Here is a 26,121-nt window from a genome sequence, read left to right as displayed (position 1 = left end):
CATCAGGGAAAACCCCTCAGTTTCAGATTTGTGATTCCTAAAGTTCTGATAAAATCTGCTACACGATGTGCTGTAACTGGAGAAGTTAATTGTATGTTCGGCTTTATTTTGTACATACAAAGGACCAATATAGTGGAACCCCCCCTTTTAAAACCTCCAAAAATCTGAGAAAATTAGGTCTTAAATAGGAGATTCTTAACAAGGTGGTTTTTTTTTACAGAGGTTGAGAACAGAAAGTCTGAGAAAACAAGGTCGTTAAAGGGAGGGAGTCTTTGGGGCGGGGGGGGGGGGGTGGAGGGGTCTTAGAGGGGGGGGGGGGGGTCCACTGTACCCATCAGCTGACTTGTTTAATTTTAGTTTTATGATTTTTTAAAACCTTAAAAAGATTGATTGATTTGTATTTTTGTATAAGGATATCCCATCCAGATGAAATTAATTTTGCAGTACATTATACTGTAACAGCTTTCTGAGTGGAGCGTTAATTTGGTAGTACGGGCTAACCTTGTTTGTTTCTTTGTTCGTCTGTTTGTCTATTTGTGTAGTTCACTTTTGGTTTTGTCTGTTTGGTGTTTGGGTGTGCGTTTTTGTCAGACAGTTGCGATTGTAGTCTCAATAATGACAGTAATAATAATAATAATAATAATAATAATAAGGATAAACCAAAACGTTCCAAAGTGGACCCAAAAGTAATATAAATAAATAAATATTGACTGGTAGAGAAGGAGGTACGTATTGATCTGACAAAATCATTTTTGGTCATAAGGGTTTCTTGTTGTTTCTGTTTTTTGTGTGTGTTGTATTTGTGTGTGGTGTTTTTTTGAGTGAGGTCATGTTTATTATTCATCCATGAACACATTTGGCGAAGGAGGTTTCTGAGACGGGATAATCATGATTTGATATGTTATTCCAAATTATACCTTTTCTTGATTGCAAAAACAACAACACGTTTATAAGATTTTATGACAAGTTAACATTCATATACTCTCTCTCTCTCTCTCTCTCTCTCTCTCTCTCTCTCTCTCTCTCTCTCTCTCTCTCTCTCTCTCTCTCTCTCTCTCTCTCTCTCTCTCTCTCTCTCTCTCTCTCTCTCTCTCTCTTCTCCTTACTCCTTACTGTAACATTTTGCGAGGAAACTGGATTTTTGGCTACATTTCAGCTTTGTTAGGGGGGCTAAGAGCTAATTTGGTGGGAGTGATGTTCTAGAGCCGTTATCGTCCCCGTGCATCTGTAGAAACACGGACCCCCCTCCTTCCCCATCTTGTAGAAGGTGTTGGGGGAGAAAATTCGAACCATGTGTCTCCGGCCCTTTTCATACTTCAACTTAGAATAGATTTTCAAGTGATGGAGGGTCACTTTGAGTGCTAGCTCGGTACGCTTGCGAAATGGTGTGAGGTGAAGGTGCTGTACTGCCATTTTGCCCTTAGTCTTTGTTTGTTTGCTTGTTTGTTTGTTTGTTTGTTTCTTTCTTTGTTTCTTTCTTTTTTTTTCTTTTTTTTGTACCTGTGACGTATGCTTTTATTTATGTTTCTTCAGGGAGCATAAAATATTGCCCATGGCTGTTGGAAGTATGTTGTGGGTCACTATGCCAAATATTGCCACTGAACCCCCTCCCCCCCCCCCCCCCCCCTCAAACGTCATTCAGCATTGGGATTTCGACAAAGAGTAGAACAAGGCATGCTGTGTGTTCAAGACTGTCACTTCAGTGCTATCTCTTACAGCACAATAATAGCCAATACAACTTCTAGTGGGAATCAAAATGTAAAACCAATGGTCTAGATTGTCTAATTCAGCCATGATACAAACACTTTGTATGCGTTCTGATACGATTAATGTGGCATTGGTATGAACTTGATGTTGAGAAATCTTCACAAAGAATACGCATAATTAAGAAAGTTCAAAAACTGTGATGGCAAAAACAACGTATATAACATGTGAAGGTGCGCATAACAACTATAAAACTAAAAATGTAAAGAAAAGCACCTGCAATAAACACACCCTTCATTTCGAGTTCTCTGCAAACAAATATCCCCTACTTATACCTTCAGATACAAGTCATATATGAAAGTAACAATTCTAGACTTCCGTTCCTTTCTTGCTTTTTCGTCAGAGAACCAACTCTCACCATAGTGCAACAAGTGCGGAAGTGTCTGTATTTACATCTCCAAGCAAAGCCAGGAAGATGGATAAAGAGCTGGCGCAATCATACATAAGCCTTTCTCTGGGAAGACAGGATCCCACCAAAGTAAACAATAAGTGCTAGAATTTCGACAAGGGCTTTTGTTCCAGACAAAGAGTAGGTCAAAGCGTCTGAGATTCGTGGGAATGGCTGATTTGATGTGGTGTGCATGCGTAAACGGTGGTCAGCTTTGTTTGTGATTTACAGTTTACAAAACATGTTCCTATTATTCGTCACGGTAAATTTGAATTCCATCATTCATTATAAATGATTTACTCTAAACGTCAGGGTTTGATAGAAATGCATGAGTGCCAATGTGTGTTTCTGTGTTGAATAAAACGTTGTCAGCTTTATTCAGTAGCGACTAAATCCAATTGTAAGAGTTTGATTGGCATGAATGGGAATGGGTGCTACTGTGTCGTATAAAACATGGTTTGCTTTATCAATGACTTAATCTTAACGTCAGGGTTTGGACAAAGAGTAGAACAAGGCATCCGAGATTCATGGACATGCATGTGTGCTGCTGTGATGTACAAAACGATGTCAGTTTTATTGGTGATTTACTGCAAACGTCAGAGTTTGATTGGCATTAGTGAGGATGGGGGGAAGCCGGGGTAGTTGTAATGTATAAAATGTGGTCAGCTTTACTGGTGATTTTCTGTTCACAAAACATGGCCGTATCATGTAATTGCTGCCTTCGAGGACGGTAAATCAGAATGTCTTCATCATTGGTGATTTACTCCATAAACGTCGGGGTTTTTCGTTGGCATTAATGACATTAGTTGCTGCTGTCTTGTACAGAAGGTGGTCAGCTTTAGTGGTGATTTACTCTTAACGTCAAGATTTGGTCAGCATGAGTGAACGATCAATCGAGTGTGAATGACGTGATTGCATTACGTCACTGTGACAACTGACTGACGTGCATGTAAATGTCAGTTATTGCACTACTGCTGATGCACACATGACTACGTTCTGCTCTATAAGCACACACACTGGGTGGTAACAGAGGGGGGTTGTATGAAGATGAGAAAGTTTGGAAGTGGGCGGGGTTGTCAAGGGTGCAAGGAAAAAAGGGAGGGGGTGGGCGGTTGGGGGGAGGGGGTGTTTTTAAAAGTGGATGAAAGAAGGTATGGGAATCGTCAATGTTTGCTCTAAATGTTCTTTGACTGGTTCTTTCTCTCTTTCTTTCTTTCTTCCTTTTTACATTTAGTCAAGTTTTGACTAAATGTTTTAACATAGAGGGGGAATCGAGACGAGGATCGTGGTGTATGTCTGTGTCTGTGTCTGTGTGTGTGTGTGTCTGTCTGTCTGTCTGTGTGTGTGTGTAGAGCGATTCAGACCAAACTACTGGACCGATCTTTATGAAATTTGACATGAGAGTTCCTGGGAATGATATCCCCGGATGTTTTTTTCTTTTTTTCGATAAATACCTTTGATGACGTCATATCCGGCTTTTTGTAAAAGTTGAGGCGGCACTGTCACACCCTCATTTTTCAATCAAATTGATTGAAATTTTGGCCCAGCAATCTTCGACAAAGGCCGGACTTCGGTATTGCATTTCAGCTTGGTGGCTTAAAAATTAATTAATGACTTTGGTCATTAAAAATCTGAAAATTGTAAAAAATAAAAATTTCAAAACGATCCAAATTTACGTTTATCTTATTCTTCATCATTATCTGATTCCAAAAACATATGAATATGTTATATTCGGATTAAAAACAAGCTCTGAAAATTAAAAATATAAAAATTATTATTAAAATAAAATTTCCGAAATCGATTTAAAAACACTTTCATCTTATTCCTTGTCGGTTCCTGATTCCAAAAACATATAGATATGATATGTTTGGATTAAAAACACGCTCAGAAAGTTAAAACGAAGAGAGGTACAGTAAAGCGTGTTATGAAGCACAGCGCAACCGCTACCGCGCCAAACAGGCTCGTCACTTTCACTGCCTTTTGCACTAGCGGCGGACTACGTTCAATTTCATTCTGTGAGTTCCACAGCTTGACTAAATGTAGTAATTTCGCCTTACGCGACTTGTTTCTTTTTTTGTTGTCTTTTTTTCTTTCTTCCTTCCTTTCGTTTTTTTCTTCCTTCTTCTTGAGATTACCAAGAGTGAAAGAAGGAAAAGGGAATGGAAAGGGATTAATGAAGCCTTGGGTATAGTATGGCTATTTTTACATGCAAGATAGAGTTATAGACATACATTCTTTCGTTCTGTCCTTCCTTCAAGTTCTTTAATTTATGAATGTATTCTTCAGTTCTTTCTTTACTAATCGCTTTTTTTTTCTTTTTTTTTTTTTTTTTTTTTCTTTCACATTTTCTTTTTTGATAGAGGTTGTCAAGGGAGGTGATGTGGTGACATTCAAAAACCCTGGGAGCTTTTGTGTCTGTCAATCTGTCTGTCTGTCTGTCTTTCTGTCTGTCGGTCTGTCTGTCGGTCTGTCTGTCTGTCTCAGTGTCTTTAGTATGTCTGTTTGTCTGCCTGTCCGGTTGTCTGATTTTCATTTGCATGTTGGCTAGTTTGCTGGTTTCTTTGCTGGTTGTACCAAAGAGGGTATTTGTTACTGTTGCAATCATTGATTTGTTGATTGATGCTCTTTATCTTTATTTTTTAATTGAGACTGATACAGGTGCACATCTCAAGTTACTCTTATTCTTGTAATTTTTCGAATTCTAAACGATTGTCTTCGTTTGGACAAGCCTCACAACAGTATAAAATACTCACTAACATACACAAGGAGCGGAGTACAGCGGCAGTGCTCTGGAAACTCGGTTAAATTAAATAAGCGCCAACTCACAGGAAACTATAATGAAAGACGAAGCGGTAGCGCCTTGGAAACTGAAATGAAATAACTTGAGACTCTGACGACTTGAGACGGGCCGGCGGAGAGATGTAACGCAACGGGACAGCGAAAAATGTTTCACTTTCCAAGCGGGCAAGGTGCAATAACTTAATTTTCCGATCACCGCTGCATTTAACGCTCAGCGGGGAGTTAGCTCATTCCCCTGGTACGTTCGTAAGACTCCTTTTCTTACCGTCAGTGTGGAGAAAAGATGCTGTAGAACGTTTCGTGTGATAACATGGACCTTGACGTAGCCTGCACTTGACGTCTGATAATCCCATTTTAACTTGGTGACATTAGGAGTAAAACCTCTTGTTATATTTCCTTTTTCTTTTTTGAATTTCACTCTTAATATTTCTTTCGTTGTTACTTTCTTCCTTTCTTTCTTGCTTTATTTCTTTCTTTCTTTAATTTCTGTCTTTCTTTCTTTTTTCTTTGAAAAAGCTCATATAAATACATGTATAATCACGAAGAAAAGAATTAACAAGAAACTTCTTTTGACAGGCAAGCACTTCACTGTGCACACGTAATGCTGGCAGAAACGTTCTCTCTCTCTCTCTCTCTCTCTCTCTCTCTCTCTCTCTCTCTCTCTCTCTCTCTCTCTCTCTGTATGTCTCTCTTTCTCTTTCTTTCTCTCTTTTTCTCTGTCCCTCTCTCTTTTTCTCTGTCGCTCTCTGTCTCTGTCTGTCTCTCTCTGTCTCTGTCTGTCTCTCTTTCTTTCTCTCTCTGTCTCTCTCTCTCTCTCTCTCTCTCTCTCTCTCTCTCTCTCTCTCTCTCTCTCTCTCTCTCTCTCTCTCTCTCTCTCTCTCTCTCTCACTTTCCCCCTCTCTCTCACTCTTCCCCTCCCTCCCTCCCTCTCTCCCTCTCTATCTCTTACTCGCTAATACCATAAATATTATATATGGGTTTTTGTTTTGATGTACAATTTTCATTCAATTTTCTTTTCATGTTTGCTTGCTTTTCATTTAAACTGTACAATAGCCGCCATTTATATGTATTTTTCTAGAAAACTGTAAACACCACTATAAGCATTATGCTTGTTGTTGTTTACTCAATATGCGTTTCTTTGTAAATAATGCACAAACGTTGAATAAAACAGTTTAAACCAAATGTTCTTCATCATTGACTTGTTTATCTTTGTTAAAAAAATTGTTGTAAATTTTTTTTATTTAAACTTCGCCTGCGCGGGGAACATGTGCGCATGCGAGCCCGTGTGTGAGTGTATGTAAGCGTGCGTGCGTGTGTGTACGTGTGTGTGTGTGTACGTGTGTGTGTGTGTGTGTGTGTGTGTGTGTGTGTGCGCGTTTATGTTCAAGTTATGTGTGGATGTGTGTGGGTGTGTGTGTGTGCGTGTGTGTGTTTGTCTGTCTGTCTGACTGTGTATATGTGGCTGTGAGTGTTTATGTGTGTGTGGGTGTGTGTGTGTGTGCGTGTGTGTGTGTTAATGTTAGTGTGTGTGTGGGTGTGTGTGTGTGTGTGTGTGTGTGTGTGTGTGTGTGTGTGTGTGTGTGTGTGTGTGTGTAAAAGCAATTCGGACGCGCAAGCGGTTTTTTGGAAACCACAGCGCATAAAACATATTGTATATCCTACGCTCCATGCATGTTCTGGCTTGCGCATTTAGATCAAAATGATAGACACGTGTCGCGAACAAAATCAGATACGTTCAACAGTCTTCGTATCTTTTTCGCAGTGCGTGCAATTATAGCTTGTTTTAAAGAGAGACTAATCAGAATAAATTAGTTTTTGAGAAGGGAGAATGAAGATAAGCACTTCATCTGTTTGTTGATTATGTTGCCATGTGTTTTGTTGCGAAATAATATAACTCACCCGTAAAACATACAGACTCGAATTCATTCTGCTGCGTTGCCATTTCGCGAACCCTCAACTGCAATGTGTTAGGTCCATTATATATATTAACAGGAACCGCTATCTCTACATGTTATTTTGTTAATGAGCAAAACATGAAGATGGAGTAAAGGTTTTCTGTGACAAAGTTGTTGTTTTGTGGTTTCAAACGAAATTAAGAAAGACTCGTTTTTTTCATTCTTTCCATCTCCTGATCTTACTGTATATAACATAAATATGTTTGACATTAAGCCTCAAGGACAAACTCTAACTGCTTATTTTAAACTTCAGATAGAAGAAAGTTTCAGAAGCATACATGTAGAATTGCTGTTTATGATACATGTAGAGTGTTTCTGTTTGTTGTATTCGTTACAGTTAAGGCGTAAGGGTCACCCAGAATTTGGAAAAAAATCGTTTTTCAGATATACTAAATTATGATGTTGCCAAAAGCTAGAACAATATCTCTATTTTCATGTGCAGTTTACATTTTGTCTCTAGCATACATAGTTTTCTTGCAATATGTGGTCAAAGTAGGTTGGTGGGAATTAAAAATCCCTTTAATCAAGGCCTCTGTTGAATGAAATTATCGGTTCTGATGATGAATTTGATTCCAAAAACTGCCCAGAACAGTCTGACACAGATGATGAATCAGACAGTAGCTCAAGTGAAGATAGTTTTGATTCTAATCTCTTGATGACCCCCCCCCCCCCCCCCCCCCCCCCCCCCATAAAGGACATAGACTGATAGATGTTGAACTTTTTGCTGTTTTATGTGGTGAAAGTTCGCGCGAAATAACAGGCAGCTACACTGTCTGCATGATCAACTTGTTTAAATATTCACCTATTCCATTGAAACTTTGCACATCAAATGTTCACTTGACTGGCTATATTGTGTTCTAAAATAAAGCTGATAATCAAAAAAATATAATTTGTTTGATTGTGTGATATATCATAATAATATATAGAATTATAGTATTCTTTTCTAATGCTACTAAAAGCAAAATTTCCAACAAAACAGAAAGCTTTTAGAACATAATGTAGGTAATGATGCTTTAAATATGAGTGCCAATTTATTTTTCAATTGGACACATACTTTTTTTCCAAGAGTGCATTGAAAAATGCTAAAATTAGCATTTTTGCAGGTTTATTTTGCCCATTTTGTTACGAACTAAATAATTCTTTCAGTTGTTCTATTTCATTTAGACATTCAAACTTGATGTTTTCTGAAAATATAATGATTTTTGAAGAAAACTACCAAACATCAAGCCAATTCATTGATTGCAAGTGACTGAATAAAAAAATAACAGTTTTGGTCCGACAATCTGGGTGACCCTTACGCCTTAACTGCCATGGAGGGAAGGTTAGTAATAATAATATTGTCAACACACGTACAGTCATACAATAAATGGCAACACACATACATACAATAATTTTTAACACACATACATACCATATTTTTCAACACACACACACACACACACACACACACACACACACACACACACACACACACACACACACACACACACACTTTTCAACACACATACAAGAGCCAGACGAAGACAAAATGTTCATTGTTTATGACTTTGTTTTCCATATTTGCATTTATATCATCATACGTGGAATGCAGAAATCAAACAATCAATATCTTGTACTACATAATTTGATCTTCGAACAAACAACGACAAAAAAACATACTCTATGAGCCTAATCACTGTCGGCAAAAGGGAGTCTTTCAAAATAAGAAAACACACATGAAATGTAACCTACTTACAAGTAAAAGTGAATGATAATGCTGATATAAATTTTCATACTGATAATTTTCATTTTACGTTTAAGTACATGAGTATACAAACGCATGTCAGCATAGTATCATACAACGATATTTTTTGTAGGCGCGGGGAAAGTTGGTACTGCACATTGATATGTGACTATAGATACGTAGAAAAAATCACAAGTTTACTTGACTGTGGAAAAACACTGATCATTACGAAAAAAAATGATACGTACACGTTGAATAACCAAACTGTCTTCCATTTTGGTGACTGCTTTGATCTGACTAGAGTAGAAGGTAAACAGAATGCAATGGTGCATGGCTTTCCATGGTGGTGAAAAAAATCAAATAAGGCAATGAATGACCACCATCAGTGTTGTATATATATGCAAAACAGCACTGCTGAAAACCTGAATGTGGCGCTATCGTTGTTATCGTTTATATATAGCACAAAAACAAAAATTACCAAATTGTCTGCAAACACAGTCAATAATAAGGCATTCAAACTTGCCCATACTTTTTATTTTCACACGGACGGTCTGAGATCATACAAATTTACACACAAATAATTAAATGCACGTGATACACACAGAATAATGTATGACGTCATTCACAGAAAAGAGTATCATGCAGATACATGTACCACGAAAGTGAGGCATGGTTAATACTGTATTGGTAAACGGACGCAAGTAAAGTAATCGAGCACTGATTTCAATTACACAAGCCTTTTTTTTTTTAAATCATTGTGGTTATATTTATAGTAAAACCCGCAAGGTAGTATAAATCACTTCGGATACTCATAAGTGAAACTGTGGTAAACGTAGGCTACCGTGTCACATGACTTTCAAAATCTGTTCAGTAAGAAGGCTCTTCATGTTAAAATTTGCACCGAAGTCAGGGGCAGATTATGACAAAATGTGAGTGCACGATCCTGATTATCAGAATCGGTTGCATATCATGTACATACTACCTCATGCCTTTGTATAGCAAAGTGCCTAGACACATTGTTTTACAAACAGAACTGTGTAGGCGAGATTTTGTCTAGCAACGTGAAAGCATACATTTCAAGACACACACAAAAATAAATGTTCCTTGTTATTAGCCGCACTTATCAAAATGTGCATAGAGAAGGCACAAATTGATTAACTTAAAAGCCAGCGCTGAGACGTGTCTTCAACTTTCAATTAAACATCAGGACGAAAGACGAAGTTAGATTGACTTTTCTGAGAGTCAAAGGCATTCAAAGCTTGGTGAGCCATTAATTTGCAGACAGTGTCTATAAAATGTTTCTCTTTTGGGTGTAGGGCTCACAACAGCAAATTCAAATTTCATAAATCAAAATAAAAGAGGTATTAAGGCGGGACTGAGTTTCAATACACGAACTTAAACTAGAGAGAAATAAAGCACCATGGAATAAAAAGTGAAATAAAATCGTACACTTTTTCGCGAATATTTTGTTTAAGTATTGCTAGTCTAATTAAATGCTGGGAGAAAAAGCAAACTGCTCGAGAAGGTCAAAGAGGGGGGGGGGTGTAGCAGAGAGAGATAGACGTGAGAAATGCCGAAGGGGCGAAGGAGGAAGATATAGCGACAAGCATCTACGCGCTCTTCGCAGGAAATCTGGCCAATGCTCTCCCTTGAAAGGCACTTCAGATGAAGAGTGTAATAAATGTACTTCACTCTTCCAGTGATGGACGAGGTCCGTCACCTTTGACCTCTAATGAACTTTTTTTCAGACCACAAGGACGTTGAGACTTCGTAAGAGAAGAGAAAGCGCAGTGCTTAAAGGCACAGTCCTTCCCGCGAAAATAGTTTGGCTCGCCGTCTGAGATCTTGCAATGCTTTACATAGAAAAAGAACATCCCTCCACCAGGACGCGTACCAAAAAACACATGCTGACTGATTCCTGTGCTGAGTTAGATTTTGTAAGAATTAATGTGTATGTGTCAATTTGCGGAGTTAATGAATCAAAATATGAAAGGGATGAATTCTACCGTTAAAGATGCTGTCCTTCCCACATACAAAAATCATAATAACTGCCACAGACATGTCCAGCCTTTTAATAATAATAATAATAATAACGGGCATTTATAAAGCGCCTTATCAAAAGTTCAAAGCGCGGGACAACAATACATGTATACAAAAATCATACAATCACTGTCAGATTCAAACAACACATCATGCACATCTCACATCCCCAGACTCTATACTAAGGAACTATCCGTAGTGTTGTTGAAACAAGTGAGTTTTCAAATTGGACTTAAAAGATGAAATGGATGGAGAGTGACGTAATTGAAAGGGGAGTGAATTCCATAACTGAGGTCCATAATACGAAAACGTGCGGAAGCCATGAGCCTTGCGTTTAAAGCGACCTTGACAGAGAAGTCGAGCATCATCAGAAGAACGAAGGGTGCGAGAGGGAGTGTAGAGAGAGACCAGTTCAGAAAGATAGGCAGGTGCCGATTCAGAGATGATATTGTAGCAGAAGCAGGCAGCTTTATACCTAATACGTTCAGATACAGGAAGCCAGTGAAGTTCTTTCATGAGAGGAGCGCAGGGTTGTCGATGCTGTGCTCTGAAAATGAGACGTGCAGCAGAGTGTTGTACTTTTTGCAAGGGTTGGAGAGTGGAGTCAGGGCAGCCTATGAGAAGGGAGTTGCAGTAATCTAATCTGGACAGAATGCAGGATGTAACGAGAGTTTTAGTGGCATCAACAGTGAGAAATTTTCTTATGGAACCTATTCTTCTGATCTCAAAGTAACATGTCTGACAGACTTTTTTGGTGTGTTGTTTCATTGAGAGGTGGGAGTCCATGATGAACCCAAGATTCCTAGCACTATCAGAGAGAGAAATGCCACTAGAACCTACTGTGATGGAGGCTGGAAGGGAAGTGGTCGAACAGGAAGCTCCAGAGAAAAGAAGAAATTCAGTCTTGTCATCATTTAACTTGAGCATATTGTTTGTCATCCATGATTTAATATCTGAAGTGCAGTTTTGGAGAGTGTGCGTCACCGCTTGGATTTCTGTAGGCTTGCATGCTTGTTGGAGCATGGAATTAGAGCATCATTTAACTTGGACACATACCAAAACTCAAAATCCTGGCCATGCTTCCTGCGGGGAGTTAGAGTTGTGTTGTTGTATTAAATAGTAGACTAACATAGCTTTGAGTTGCGAAAACAATTCAAGAAAACGTTTCTCCTCTGCACAGGAAGCAAAATTATAAAACAAACAAACAAAACAAACAAAAACAATAACAAAACCCAATGGTAAATGATTCTAAATTCTGGAACGTTAGCAGTCTAATCTGGATTTTTTCGATTTCTGCGCAGAAGCAGCTAGGCCGTTTAATGTTGAAGGATGCTCTACCTCCTGTCCAAAACCAAAAACCAAACAAAAAACTAGAAAGATCTGGGACAGTGACCATGATAGCTTGCACTAGAAGGATTGTACCTTTAAGTAACGATGAGGCTGCGCAAGGGAAAAGAACACACACTGCATGCGAATCTGCATTCGAAACACACACAAAAAGGTGCACCTTATCTGCAAACCTGAAGTTCTGCAGTTGTGACGGGTAAGATTAAACTCGAGATGCTCAGAGAAGATTTTTAAGACTCGGTAAATTGCAGGATTAAAATCGAGATGACTGCAGAAGATTTCTGAGACATGGCAATTTTCGAGAGAAAAAAAGACCAGTCTGCCGCGTCAACAATAAATTTAAAGCTTGCAATCAACGTTTGTATGGATCAGTTTCACGAGTTGGAGAGGTCATCAGTCTTGGAGAAAATCGCTGCTGAGAAAATCGCGTTAAATTTGGCCACCATTCTTGGACTCCCCCCCTCTCAAGTTGCTTCTGCGGCTTGTTCTGCAATATGTGCCCAAGAAAACGTAAAAATACTTGTATTTAATCAAAGTAGTATTTTACAAGGGATAAAGGCAGCGAGTGACAATTCTGTGCATGGGTACGAGTATGTGTGGTGATCAGTGTCTCAATCAAATGATCACACGCCAACTGGTATGTTTTACCTATGGCACCGTTTTTATAAGTTCAAAAAGATCAATTACCATCAAAACCTTTTTCTTTTTGCCCTTCTCGATTCCTTACTTGTACTGTACAGTGATTTTGGCTCCTTATTTTTTCACATTACGATTTGAAGCTTATTTTGTTTCCTTTTCTCTCCTTTATCTTATTTTTTCAGCGAAGGACTTCCAAGATGGCAGGGCAAGAGACATGGTTGTAGCACTGAAAATATCTGAGGTGAAACTGGGGGCTAAAGGGGCTGTTTAAGAAGGAAAACGAGCGACACTTAAACCAGTGGCATTCTTAACTGCCTGGGAGGCAAGAAGGGAGAGAACCGAGCAACGGAATTGGTTTTTCTCCGAAAATAAATTCTTTGTCTGGCTCTACGTGGCTCTTCTCGTGTTCACGCTCGTACCCACTTCACTTCGTTTTTCGTGTGTGTACTTGACATTTCTGTTAACTGTGGATGTTCGATTGTTTTTTTCTTCGTCGAATATTTCCTTTACTCCCTGTCGTGTTTAGTTTCGCGTTATCGTCGTTTCTTGTTTCGTGTTATCGTTCACGTCGTAAATATCGAAGGTTATGCTCGACAACTCTCGGCTAAGTTCCCAACGAACGCCGACTACTATTTGACACAGGTTTCGCAGTTAGCAACTTGTTGTCCACACAGATTAAAAGGCGAAGGGAAGTGACCTTTTGTAGCTTCGAATTGTACACATGTTCTTTTTCTAAGATGCCTGCCTTGAAATTAGCCTACAGTAAGGATTGTAAAGAGGCAAAGATAAATAAATGGACAGACAGTTCAGAATCGACGCTTGTTCTTGAAAACACTTTCAAAATCAATTATGTATGGGTTTTTTTTTTCTCAAAGAATAATAAAAGAAAGAATAGTTCAGAATCTGACAAAATGTCATTTCTCAGAAAGGAGGGAGTCTTAAAATGGAGGTTAATGTACCCGAGCGAGACGTTATGAACAGAAAATGTGACCACGAACACTGGGGTCTTAAAAGGGGTGATGTAGCTTCAAACGGGGGGGGGGGGGGGGGGGGGGGGTGTCTTAAAAGGCGGGTTCCGCTGTAGTTGTTTACGCATCTACCCACGTGAAGGGGCTATATAAGTGGGTACAAGGAAAGCATCACTTGCGTTTTGCAGTCTATGGGGTGAAAAAAGCGCCGCTTTGTTGATACGCGGCTCACAATTTATGAAATCCAAGAGACTCTATGGGACAAAAAGGAAAAGGTCACACGTCTCCCCTTGCACCAAACGCCTCGACGAAAAGGTCACTTCCACTTATCACAAAGAACCTGCGGCTGGTCACGTGGGAAATACAGGGCTACGTCGGTCTTGGGAAAAGAACTTATCTCTCCCATGTAGAGATGACCCAGACAAGAATCTTGCTGAAAAGTCAGAATAATGCGGAACAGAACGTAAACTTTTTGACTTTTGAATATGTTAACAGATTGGACTCCCAGCGTTTTTTAACAATATGACTTAGAACTGGTCATGTGGTCCAATTGATCGAAGACAGTGTCAGCCGTGTGTATTTCGGCGTCAATATTTATGGTTAGTACCGTGTGAAAGAGGCGATCTCTCGGGTATTAGAAGTTAGATTTACCTTGGAACCTACTCAAGTTCAGAACAGTTAATTAACTATGAATGTCTCCTCCTATCAGTCCACAGGTATAACATTAAGTCGTGGTTCAAAGAACTCTGGCTCTACCTTGGCACTGGAGAGACATTTTCAAACTATTTTGTAGGAAATCAAACTTGGTTCTATAATCCTTTTGTACTCAGTTTATTCTGCAGCTTAACATGATTATTGACAGCTATAAGAGTGTTCAAAAAGCAAATAGGGAAATAGTTATACCTTTCCATGCGTTTGTTCCGGTCTTCGGGTGTCGTCAACCCTGGCTCAGTAAAAATATAGAAGCTTTCACATTATGCACCCCAAGCTTTGCGTCAGATGATTCTCAATAGTTGTGATTGAAATTCATCGTCTTTAATGTAATTGTGTTTGGTATGTATGCTTTCTTTTTTGTTATTTTTGATAACCTGGTTTCCCTTATCCCTTTGGGTCAAAACTTTAGAATAAATTCTTGAAATCTTGTGTGAGTAACATTTCAGCTGTCGCAGTCCAAGTCGAAGTCCTGGCTAGCCCCAAACGTCCCGAAGAAACCACTTACACTCCCATCCGCGCCCTCCCATCAAAAACTCCTCAGCCCCACTTCATTCCCCTACTTCCCTCACTGACGGTTCCAGACAGAAACTGAAGCAGCAAAAAGGGAATGGTCCTGGAGTAAAAGTGAAGGGTACTCAGAAGAGGAGCAACGCTAGCACCTGGCCGGTTTTTTTAAAAGCCTTGATAATTTCAAAGTTGTACAGAGATTTTGTGAGGAGTTCCTTTACCTGACTGTGACCTTTGAACGTCTGTCAGTATCCCTTTAAGTGTTGGTTGATTAAATTGTGATTGGAAGGAGTGCTTGCATGTATGCAGTCTTACCTGGTTCGAAATACATCTGAGCAAACTTGCTTGGTGGTTTACAAAGAGAGCATACTTTTTTTCTTTCAGAAACGAAATGTAAGTACGATCTATCTGTTAATCCTCAAGCTACATATTTAAAAGAAAAGGCAGTCTGTGGTCGTCACTTTTTTTTTATCCGTGCGTTTTTAAACTAAATTATCACCGCCAAAACCTTGATTTAATACAATGCATATCATTAATCGTATAAGCAAGACCACGCAAACAAAATAGTGCAACCAAACAAAAACCAGACAAAACAAATTTAGCACCATCTGGGATCGATTTGCGAGAAATATTAAGGTCGGAGCGCAGTCTACACAGCGCAATAATAGCACCCGCTTTCAAAATCAATATCAACCGCACGTTTTTCACACATTTAGCTCACCAAATTGTGACAAGATAATGTAAAATTATTCACACAGTATAATGTTAGTCATCAGTTGCGTTCTCATATGATCATGCATAGAAATTCATCAGCTCAGAATAAAATAATGGAGTTTTCGTGTTCTCTGAGACGGTAGAAATAGCACCATATCGAGCGAAAAAGGTCAGCATACATACACTTGGCATTTAAAGACAACATGTTTTGATTTTGTGAAACAAAGTAATCAAAACCAAAATGTGGTGCTTTTTGCAAACATATAATATATCTTCTCTGTACAACACACTCAGGTACGTGCAAAATGTCTACGGTGATTGAACGCACACTCCACACCACACAAGTAATGTCGTTTATCTTTCACAAGCACCCATAATCAAGGTCTCCTGGAACTGTTCAGCAAAGAGTCATTCCAATAACCCCTATGCCCAAACCTTTCCCCACCCCTCTGGAGTCTTTATCTCTCTCCTATCACCCAAAACATAAACATGAACTCCTCAACAGCATATCTTCACACACAAAAATGGAAAAGATATTCACACTCCTCGGTCAGAAAGACACATTCTGCAGAACTCTTGTTCCCTACGGTATGTTCATGCGGGATTTTTTTTCTAGTTATCGCCCCTTCAAAGCTCAGCATCCTTTGTGTTTTCTCTTCCCTACTGAACATCCATAATGTCAAAGTCAATGGAGTTTCTTAGGCTTCTTCACAATGCACATCGTTTTCTGGCGAGCACTTTGCACAACTGACTGCAACTGAGTGTTTTGTCAATGGGGGAGATTCTGGCAGTGTCTGCAAAAGTGTCGTCTTCCCCTCGAGCACTGAGGCTCTTCTGTACGACGCTTTAGCGAGAGGCGCGCGTAAACATACATTCACATACGAGGGAAGGAGCATCTCACTTCCAGACACTGCTAATGTCACAGCTCGTTCTGAAAAGTCAGGAACAGTCTAAATAGCATGGTTTTTTTCTGAAAGCAAACTGCAGTCATCTCCTCGACAATGTTTGCTTCGCTGGCCTAACCGATCTCTCTTCAGGCAACACGTTCTGTGAGAAATCGTTCAGTGTGTATAACGACGCTGAACTACATTTTCAGCATGTACAGAATGCAGGCTTACGATGGCTGTATAGCTGCATGAGATCATACACCTGCAAGAGTTCCGATGCAAATACTGCAAATTTGTTTTTAACGTACCTTTAACCGATTCGGCTATAATACTGCAAATACTGCAAAGGCCTGAACACGACGACAACATTTTTCGTGTCGTCTTTTCTTGGACTTCAGGCGACCTGCAATCATTGACCTGCATGCACGAACCACTGGTCGCAATTAGCCACATAGTCAGACTATAAGTGGTAAATGAAGCACACACGGTTCTTCACAGGATTAAAGTCCTGGTTCGCTATGTTTGCATCATATGAGGCCTTTCGTTCAAAAGTGTTAGCAACTCTTTACTACGTGCACATGTGATCTTCGCCTTTTCACGAATACGACAAGGTTCCAAGGAGATCATCCAGTGGAACTCGAATGACAAAAACGGACAATACCTAGTCGTCTTTCCCTACGAGCACTCAAAAGGACAACCACGTGCAACTTTTCACGAATAAGACAAGGTTCCCCGGCCGGAGATCAGCCAGTGGTGCTCATATGATCGTCAGGGCGAACTGTCGATTCTCTTCCTGCCGTACACGCACTAAGACTTCCACATGCTGCCCACCTTTTTACAGACATGTATCAGTAACTGGTTCAGTCTCAGTTGATAACTCGGTGGAGCACGAATCATCGTCAAGACGAACTGACAATGCCCTGCCATCTTTTTGTATTACACGCGCTGGAAAAGAAAACCACACACAAATGTGATCCTCACCTGTGAATAAACACAATTATCAAGGCTTCCAGAAGAACTCGAGACGATCTGATCTATCCTTTTTCTTGTCACAGTACACACTGCGTTCAACACTCAGTAGCAGCAGAAGCTTCTTTATCTGTTTCGGATATGTGGCTCCTCTTTCGTCGTTGTTTTGACCTGAATGGGTGGATAAATGCTATTTTATCCTCCTTGGGAGTAAGTCTTAACCTAAAACAAAAAACGCGTCAGTGGCCGTGCATCTGCCAGGCTCCTTCCATTCTCCACACGGAGAAGGCGTAGGAGAGTCGCTCATGGGCCATGTAGGAGCAGCTCCCGGGCAGCTTCATGTCGAAGTCGTCCGAGCGGAGCACCTGGTAGAGAAAGTCAATGTAGCGCGTAGCAAGCTTGAGGGTCTGAATCTTACTCAGCTTGTCCGAGGGCAGCGTGGGGATGATCTTCCGCAGCTGGGAGAAGGCATCGTTGAGAGACTCCGTTCTCTGCCGCTCCCTGACGTTGGCCATCACACGCTGGGTCTGCAGGTCTTCCAGGCTTTGGGGTTTTCGCCGCGCTTTTTTGCCGCCGCTTCCGCCGTCCGAGTCTTTGGAGCTTCGCTTTCGACCGTTGGGGAAACCTCTGCTTCCGCTTCCTCCGACACCTCCTCCACCCCCTCCGCTGCTGCTGTTGCTGGCTGCGCTGTCACAGTCCCTGTCGCCTCCGTCTTCTGACTCTGATGCGTAGTCCTGCAAAAGAAAAGTTACAGTTTTAATTTCTTCAATGAAATTTGCTTTTTTTATAAGCGTATATCTTGTTATTGGTCCTAGATATATTTATTGTGATCCTAAATGATTATGATATTAAAAGGGCCTATCGTGTATTGTATCAATTGAATAAAACACTGTTTACACCAATGAGATTTTCTGTGAATTTGTTTCTGTTTCTCTACGTGCGGGGTATAGTTGTAGGACTCAATGCCGAGTAAAACTTAGACATATATTCGTTCGTTTGCTGTTTTTGTTACTTAACAAACCTATACACAGGCTAAAGGAAGAAAAGGGCAGGGTCATCATAATGATCGAAGACCTAGACGCCTTTCAAGAATGGCCAAGACAATGTCGCGACACAGTATAAAACAAGACAAGTAGAAGACAAGTAGACATGAAGTAAGAAAAAGACAATTGCATACGAAAAGAGTCTGAGACAAACATGATCACAAATGAATTAGAGACATAAACGTAGGAAAACCGCCCTCCAAGACGAAAGACATAAACATAGAAACAGACATGAAAAGCCGTATAAACAAAGAAACAGAGTTAAGGCCAAAAAAAATTAGTCAGTTTACAGTATCCCGACCGACCCTATTTTTTCGCGCGACCCTAGACTTTTTTTGGCATTTAGTGGGGAAAAAAAATTATTAAAAAAAAATTAAAAAGTCTTTGTTTTTTGGCAAAATAACTTAAAAATGTTATTTTTGAAAAAGAAAATTTCCCGACCTACCGATCCTATTTTTTTGGCCTATGTTACCGTAAACAGACTTTTTTTGGGCCTAAAGAGTCATCAACAAAGCCTAAAACAAAAATGTAAAGACACAAACACAGCAACAAAGGAGGAACTGGCAAGACATCAACTCTGGCGGCACAAAAAGCAAAACAACAAAAAGCCCACGGTCCGAGGAATTCGTGACGTCAGGGCACCCTAACCCGCCATGACGTTTGCAAGGACGATATATACATGTATATACACATGTATCATGAAAGGAGATGAAGTGCACACACCAAATCTCGCACGCCGAACTCTCGAAAGCGCACGAGGGCCCGAGAAGTATGTTGCGAGGCAAGTTGATGCGCCGGCGATGCAGCAAGAGAATGCGCACGTGCTGTCTGTGTATGTTTGTCTGTTGAAAGCGATTCGCGTCAGGAATTAAGTCTACGTGTATCCCTTTCTGTCTTGTTTTATGCTCTGTCTTTTTTGTCTTTTTTCCCAACCTTCACCTTTCGCTCGAACTATTTCTCCGGTTATTTTTTTCTTTCTTTTACTAATTCGTTCTCTCTCTGCGTCTTTTTGTTACTCTGTCTGTGTGTGTGTGTGTGTGTGTGTGTGTCTCTCTCTCTCTCTCTCTCTCTCTCTCTCTCTCTCTCTCTCTCTCTCTCTCTCTCTCTCTCTCTCTCTCTCTCTTTCTCTCTCTCTCTCTCTCTCTCTCTCTCTCTCTCTCTCTCTCTCACTCTCTCTCTCTTGGTCTTCTATGTCTAATTTAATGACGACGGCAAATGTTGATGTTTCCCTTAAAAACTGCAAGCTTTAGGACGGAGAGAACGAGGAGTGTGTTCACTGATTTTACATTCATTATCTTTTCATTTCTGTATTACTTTTTAATGTATATAATCATTCATCTTATAATTAATCTAATCATTCATTCATTTATTTATTTATTCGTGTATGCATTCATGTAATTATTCATGTATTCATTCATTTACTTACGTATTTAATTCTTCATTTATTTATTTATCTATTTATTTATTTATTTATAAAGGCACGGAAAGAAGTTTCGGGCTCACCATCTCTGATTTACTCAGCATTTGATATAACATGGCGAAAGACCATCCGGCCTCCACTTGGTCGCACAACAAAAATCGACATCTTGACCAAAGCGTTGAACACCGAACGGGGTGTAAACAAACAATAAACAATTAACATAGATCCCACCCACACAATGTGTGTCAATCGCTAGATGCATCTAGGCCAATAAATGTCATAAGTAATATTTATCATTTTGAAAGTAGCTTGTTCATTTCAATGCTTGTTGAGGGGGGCGATGCTTTACCACGTGCACCGGGAATGGGCTTTTTGGACGTAACGTGCATGGGAATGGGGAAATTCTCGTAGCGTGCACTGTGCACAGAGGTCCGGCGTGCACCGTGCATGGAGCTTTTTCGTAACGTGCACCGTGGATCACCGTGCATGGCACTTTTGGCCTCAACGTGCACGTGCAGTGACCCCCCCCCCCCCCCCATGGTGACCCTCCTTGTTATCCTCTCATGTGCCAAGAGGTTGGTTCCGCATAACTCTCACTTACTTTTTACACTTATCGTATGCATTAAAAGCGCTTACTTCCCTTTGTTTCTCAGATCTCATTAATTTGTATCATGATTAGTTTCAACCACTCTAGCTATACCTTTCACGGGGCCGGGGATCAGAGCAGAAAGCCTAACGAAGTCGACTACACGAAGTAAACTTTGCGAAGCTGGTCGCATGTAGCGGTGTCTTCGCGAAGTCGACTTCGGGCACAATGAAGGGCCGCCTTCATACAGACTGGTCGGAGTGTAAACAAACAATAAACAAGAAATTCCTACGAGGTAGGAAAAACACCCCCGTCAAAGGGAAATAACCTTCTCAGTTGGTGGCAGTGACTGAGTGAGAATGGTTATTTCCCTTTGACCATTAAGATGTTCCTCTATAAGTCCTTGTATAATTTTAATCCACCAATAACTCCCTAACCGTGTGTTTGACTGGTCCCAATTTTTGTAAGGACCGTCTCAGGAATGTATAGAACCTGTTCACCAAGTTTGGTGACGATCGGTCCGTTCATTCTTGAGATCTATATGCGAACACAAACAAACAAACAAACAAACAAACAAACAAACACATCGAGCGAAACCTATACACACCCCTATACCGGGGGTGTAACAACACAGGACACACCCTCACAGTGTGTGTCAATCAAGCGCTACCTATATATCTGGGCCTATGACTGTGCAGTGTCAGTCAGAATGCCAAACAGATGTTACAGTTGTGCACGTGCAAGCATGTGTCACCGATTAGGTCTGGCCACGCCTGAACGCGCCACGTGCCAGCACACCAGTGGATACAAATCACTTTTAGATTCACTCATTCGGTCTGTATTTTGGCCTTAGAAATCCTGCTTTGTGGTTTTAGAATTATAACTGATAACTTTCACCGTGTTTTTTGTTTGGTTGGTCGGTTAGTTGGTTGTGTGTGTGTGTGTGTGTGTTTTGGGGGTGTTGTTGGTGGTGGTGGTGGTGTTGTTGTTGTTGTTGTTGTTGTTGTTGTTGTTGTCGTCTTTAATTTTTAGTGCGTGCTTTTTGTACATGTATTTACATTTTTTTAATTCAAAGCGTTCTTTACCACCTTTTGCATATTTACATAACGATTTAAGTTTAATTTTTCTTCTGCTAACCAGACAGAAAATAGTGCTCTAAAAAGGAAGAACAGAGACTCATTTAAATGTTATTTCCTCTCAGCACATCAAGCATAGGAGACCTGTACAAGGGACTTAATTTAAACTCTAAAAATAAAAATAACGTAAATTTATATGAATGTTACGCTAACGGTAAAAAATAACCAAAAAAAACGCAGCGATGGTAAAGGTAACCTGTCAACAAAGTTAGGGTAGGTAGGTCAGTAATTTCGTTGTGCGTCTTTGTGTGGGTGTTTGGTTTTTTTTAAAGCGCTCAAATTACATAGAAAGTCTGCGTCCAGTTCGCTCCTGCTCCGTAATGTGTTTGTTTGTATTTGTTTTTGTTTTGTTTTAACGTAATAAGTGCTTGGGTAGGCAGGTAAAGTTTAGGTCGGGTAGTCATAACCATATATTTCGTTTTGGTTTCAACACCGTGCTTGTTCTGTTATTTTGTTTTAGTTTCTTTTCATTTTCTCTGTATTTTTTTAAAATTAATTCCTTACAACATCAACTTGAGCCAAAATTCATTTCATATTTTCTTCTTTTTTTTTTAAACAAGAATGGTTAGTTATTTGTTTTTTGTTTAACAAAACAAGACATTCACATAAAAGTTATGTTTTTAGATTTGATCTTTTCTTACATTTTTTCCCCTTTGTTTTAGGGAGGGGGGGTATTGAAGGTGATGTATTGTCAACATTTTCAGTACTCACGACGCTAATAAAAATAATTGAAGGGTTTTTTTCGACAACAAAATGCGTTTCCGATGAATCTAGGTCAATCGAATCAAACACTCATCCACTGATGACAACGGTATAAGCCTAGCAAAGGTAAACAAGATATTTTTAAATGCAATGAATAATCAAATAGTTTATTGACGAATTCAAAAATACACAGATGATAAGAAAGAACAAGTCGCGTAAGGCGAAATTATAACATTTAGTCAAGCTGTCGAACTAACAGAATGAAACTGAACTCACTGCATTTTTACAGCAAGGGCGTATACTCGTAGCATCGTCAGTCCACCGCTCGATGCAAAGGCAGTGAAATTGACAAGAAGAGCGGGGTAGTAGTTGCGCTGAGAAGGATAGCACGCTTTTCTTTATCTCTATTCTTTTTAACTTTCTGAGCGTGTTTTTTAATCCAAACATATCACATCTATATGTTTTTGGAATCAGGACCCCCACAAGGAATAAGATGAAAGTGTTTTTAAATCGATTTCGGAAATTTTATTTTAATAATAATTTTTATATTTTTAATTTTCAGAGCTTGTTTTTAATCCAAATATAACATATTTATATGTTTTTGGAATCAGAAAATGATGAAAAATAAGATGAACGTAAATTTGGATCGTTTTAAAAAAAAATTTTTTTTTTTACAATTTTCAGATTTTTAATGACCAAAGTCATAAAATAATATTTAAGCCACCAAGCTGAAATGCAATACCGAAGTCCGGCCTTTGTCGAAGATTGCTTGGCCACAATTTCAATCAATTTGATTGAAAAATGAGGGTGTGACAGTGCCGCCTCAACTTTTTACAAAAAGCCGGATATGACGTCATCAAAGATATTTATCGAAAAAAAGAAAAAAACAGCCGGGGATATCATTCCCAGAAACTCTCATGTAAAATGTCATAAAGATCGGTCCAGTAGTTTGGTCTGAATCGCTCTACACACACACACGCACAGACAGACACACACACACACACACACACACACACACACACACACACACACACACACCACGACCCTCGTCTCGATTCCCCCTCTACGTTAAAACATTTAGTCAAAACTTGACTAAATGTAAAAAGGGAAGAAGGAAAACTGAAAACAGGAACATAATAAAAGCACGAGTAAGATATATTTACTATTGTTTTAATTATATGGCTGATAGATTTATTTTATTCATTCATTGGAGCTGAAGAAAATAATGTTCTTGGCTAGTGGCAGTCTTCTAGTCTGCATGCTATTCGTTGTGTGTCTGACAACCTTATCGGCCTTTGAAGCAATGGCGTATTGTTACGTAAGTAGGTACATGTACTACATGTACCACAGACTATACACTCGGCTATATCCTTCCCCAACCTTCATCAATACCAAACGTGGGTTTTTTTCTTTTCTTTTGTCTGTCTTTTCTATTCTGTCTCTTATTTCAATTATTTAGTATATTATTTGATTAGATGTTGCATTTGTGTCTAGTTTTTCTTTGAGAGGTTTACACCGTTCGTTCTTTTGGGATGGGTTTGTTTTCGTTATTCAGGTATTTTATTTTCAGTGTGCGACGAAAGTATAAAACTAATACACATTTGAAACACTTTCAACCGCAGTGCCTTTAGTTGTGTTTTCTTGCTAATTTCGTTGTGCGCGTGACTGACCGAGGACACAAAATTGTGCACATGTGTAGCGCACATTAGGATAAAGTTGTATGCCACTGACACAATTCTGAATGTTTACACTGGTTTAATTTAAGGGTGGTACTGATAACCAAAGCGCGACTATACAAGCGCGACAGTACGATACACAACTTGCGCGACATTTTGAATTCTTTCATTCAAGCGTTTGACTGTCTGACTGTCTGTCTGTCTGTCTGTGTTTAAAAAGGATCAAATTCTGCACAACTACTCAGAAACAAGGACTGTCCCAACTCGCCGCTAAGAAAATTGAGTTCCGCTAAAAGTTGCCTATATGAGTTTTAAGAAACCAAATCCTGCAAACCGACAACAACAACAACAACAACAACAACAACAACATTAATGGTCCCATCTATAGCCACAGTCAAGCTAACACGGAGACTATAGGATTTCCTAAAAGCTCTGTACGTGCTTTATGATATCAAATCCTTCAAACAAAACAAAACAACAACAACAGTATTTGATTTAATGTTCCCACCTCACTACATCATGAAGACACGAAGACTATAGAATCTGAAAGTTCTGCAGGTGTTCTAAGAAATCCTTCTTTTCAAATGTACTACCCTCCCCCCACCACGACCACCACCATCACCACCACCAGCAGTACCAACAACATCAATAAAAGCAACTAAAAACAACAACAAAATAGTTTCTAGAAATCGAATCATCCGTTCCCAAGTTCGATAAATATACAGTGCATGTGCTCATTTCACCACTGATGTTATGACCAAAATGAAGGCACCTCTATTTTATGAAAACACTGTAAATTTAAACTTCGAAGTAACAACAACAACAACAACAAGCAAAACAAAAACACATTAATGGTCCCACCTCACCACATTCTTGCAGAACAGGATCTCAGTCCTGAAAGTTCCATTTGTGTTTTCAGAAATTAAATCCCTCAAAAATACTTACAAAAACAACAATAAAAACAAAAAACAACAACCTTAACAACAACAGCAACAACAACCAACAACAAAAACAACACCAACAGACACATACAACATGAAACGGTAGAAGAACATTCTGAGCGATTGGCTTTCCTATTTTAAGGGTGGATTTGTTGGTTGTTTAGAGAGACAAAATAGAAAAGATATAGACAAAGATCACTCTTTGAAAAACAAAACAAAATATCAACATCAAAAACACCAACAACAACAACCAACAACAACAAAAAGTGTCCTACCTCGCCGCAAGGAGACTGGTGCTGCTGAAAGCTCTCGGCTGAAGACATGGTCCCTCCAGGCCCTCCGTAAACCTCCAATCCCCCTCGTCTCTCTCCCTCCGTCTTCAGTCCGTGGGGGTTGATCCCACCACACCCCTCCCCCTGCATGTGAGCCAGCCCGCTAACCCTCTCCATCCCGCCCTTCAGGTCGTGGCAGCTGCCTTGCTGATGGTACGGTGGTAGTAGTAGTTGATGATTGTGGTGGCTGTGGCTGTGGTGGTGGTGAAGATGATGAAGGTGATGTTGTTGAGGTTGTTGAAGCTCTGGGATCATGACACTGCGGGAGGTTTTTTTCTATGGGGATCGGTTATATCCTCTCTGAAATTTAGGGAGGTGAAGTGTAGATTCTGATCTGACGATTTTCTTGTGGTTGACGACTTTCTGTCTGAAAAATTGAAAACAGTGTTGACATTTTAATTCCCTTTGAGGTAAAAGTCAATCAAAGAAAATTAAAAAAAAACAGTGCTGACATTTTGTGTTCACTTTTGTGCTAATAATCTATCAAAGATATCATAGCTCTGTAAGTTATTGGTCTAAAACTGATTGTAAAGCAAATTTTGATTAGAGTGCTTTTTGTAGCGTAAACTTTTAATCAGAAAACCGTTTGCTCAGAGAATTATTTCACAATACTAAAACTCCTTTATGTTAAATTGATTTTGTCTTTGATAGCATGTCTTTGTTTATGCGCTGTTTTTCGTAGGCGACACACAAGATGACACAACGGAGAAACGTTTCACTTCATAACGTAGGTCAGGACGTGACACTGATTGACATTTTAATGTAATACTATATCAATCATATGTGAATATAATTATAATAATATAAATATTAATTTTATATGAATAATATTTAATAGTATACGAAAAGTAAAAATATTGTCCAAAAATGC

At 39.5% G+C, this 26,121-nt stretch overlaps 1 protein-coding gene across 1 annotated transcript in view; it reads right to left on the bottom strand.

Annotated features, from left to right (window-relative positions):
- Positions 1–8,437: 8,437 nt before the first annotated feature.
- The window catches only part of LOC138982108 (twist-related protein 1-like), a 20,375-nt gene continuing 2,691 nt past the window's right edge, over positions 8,438–26,121 (bottom strand). The window contains exons 2-3 of the mRNA XM_070355331.1: positions 25,194–25,617; positions 8,438–18,148 (exon numbers count right to left, since the gene is read on the bottom strand). Of these exons, the coding sequence (XP_070211432.1) occupies positions 17,654–18,148; positions 25,194–25,505 (807 nt within the window). The 5' untranslated portion in view covers positions 25,506–25,617 and the 3' untranslated portion in view covers positions 8,438–17,653. The remainder of the gene's footprint in view (positions 18,149–25,193; positions 25,618–26,121) is intronic.

The sequence above is a fragment of the Littorina saxatilis genome, linkage group LG12, assembly GCF_037325665.1.
Source record: "Littorina saxatilis isolate snail1 linkage group LG12, US_GU_Lsax_2.0, whole genome shotgun sequence".
In the NCBI taxonomy this organism is placed as follows: domain Eukaryota; kingdom Metazoa; phylum Mollusca; class Gastropoda; order Littorinimorpha; family Littorinidae; genus Littorina; species Littorina saxatilis.
Note: the sequence above shows the minus strand (reverse complement) of the source record. Positions and strands in the feature narration are given on the sequence as shown.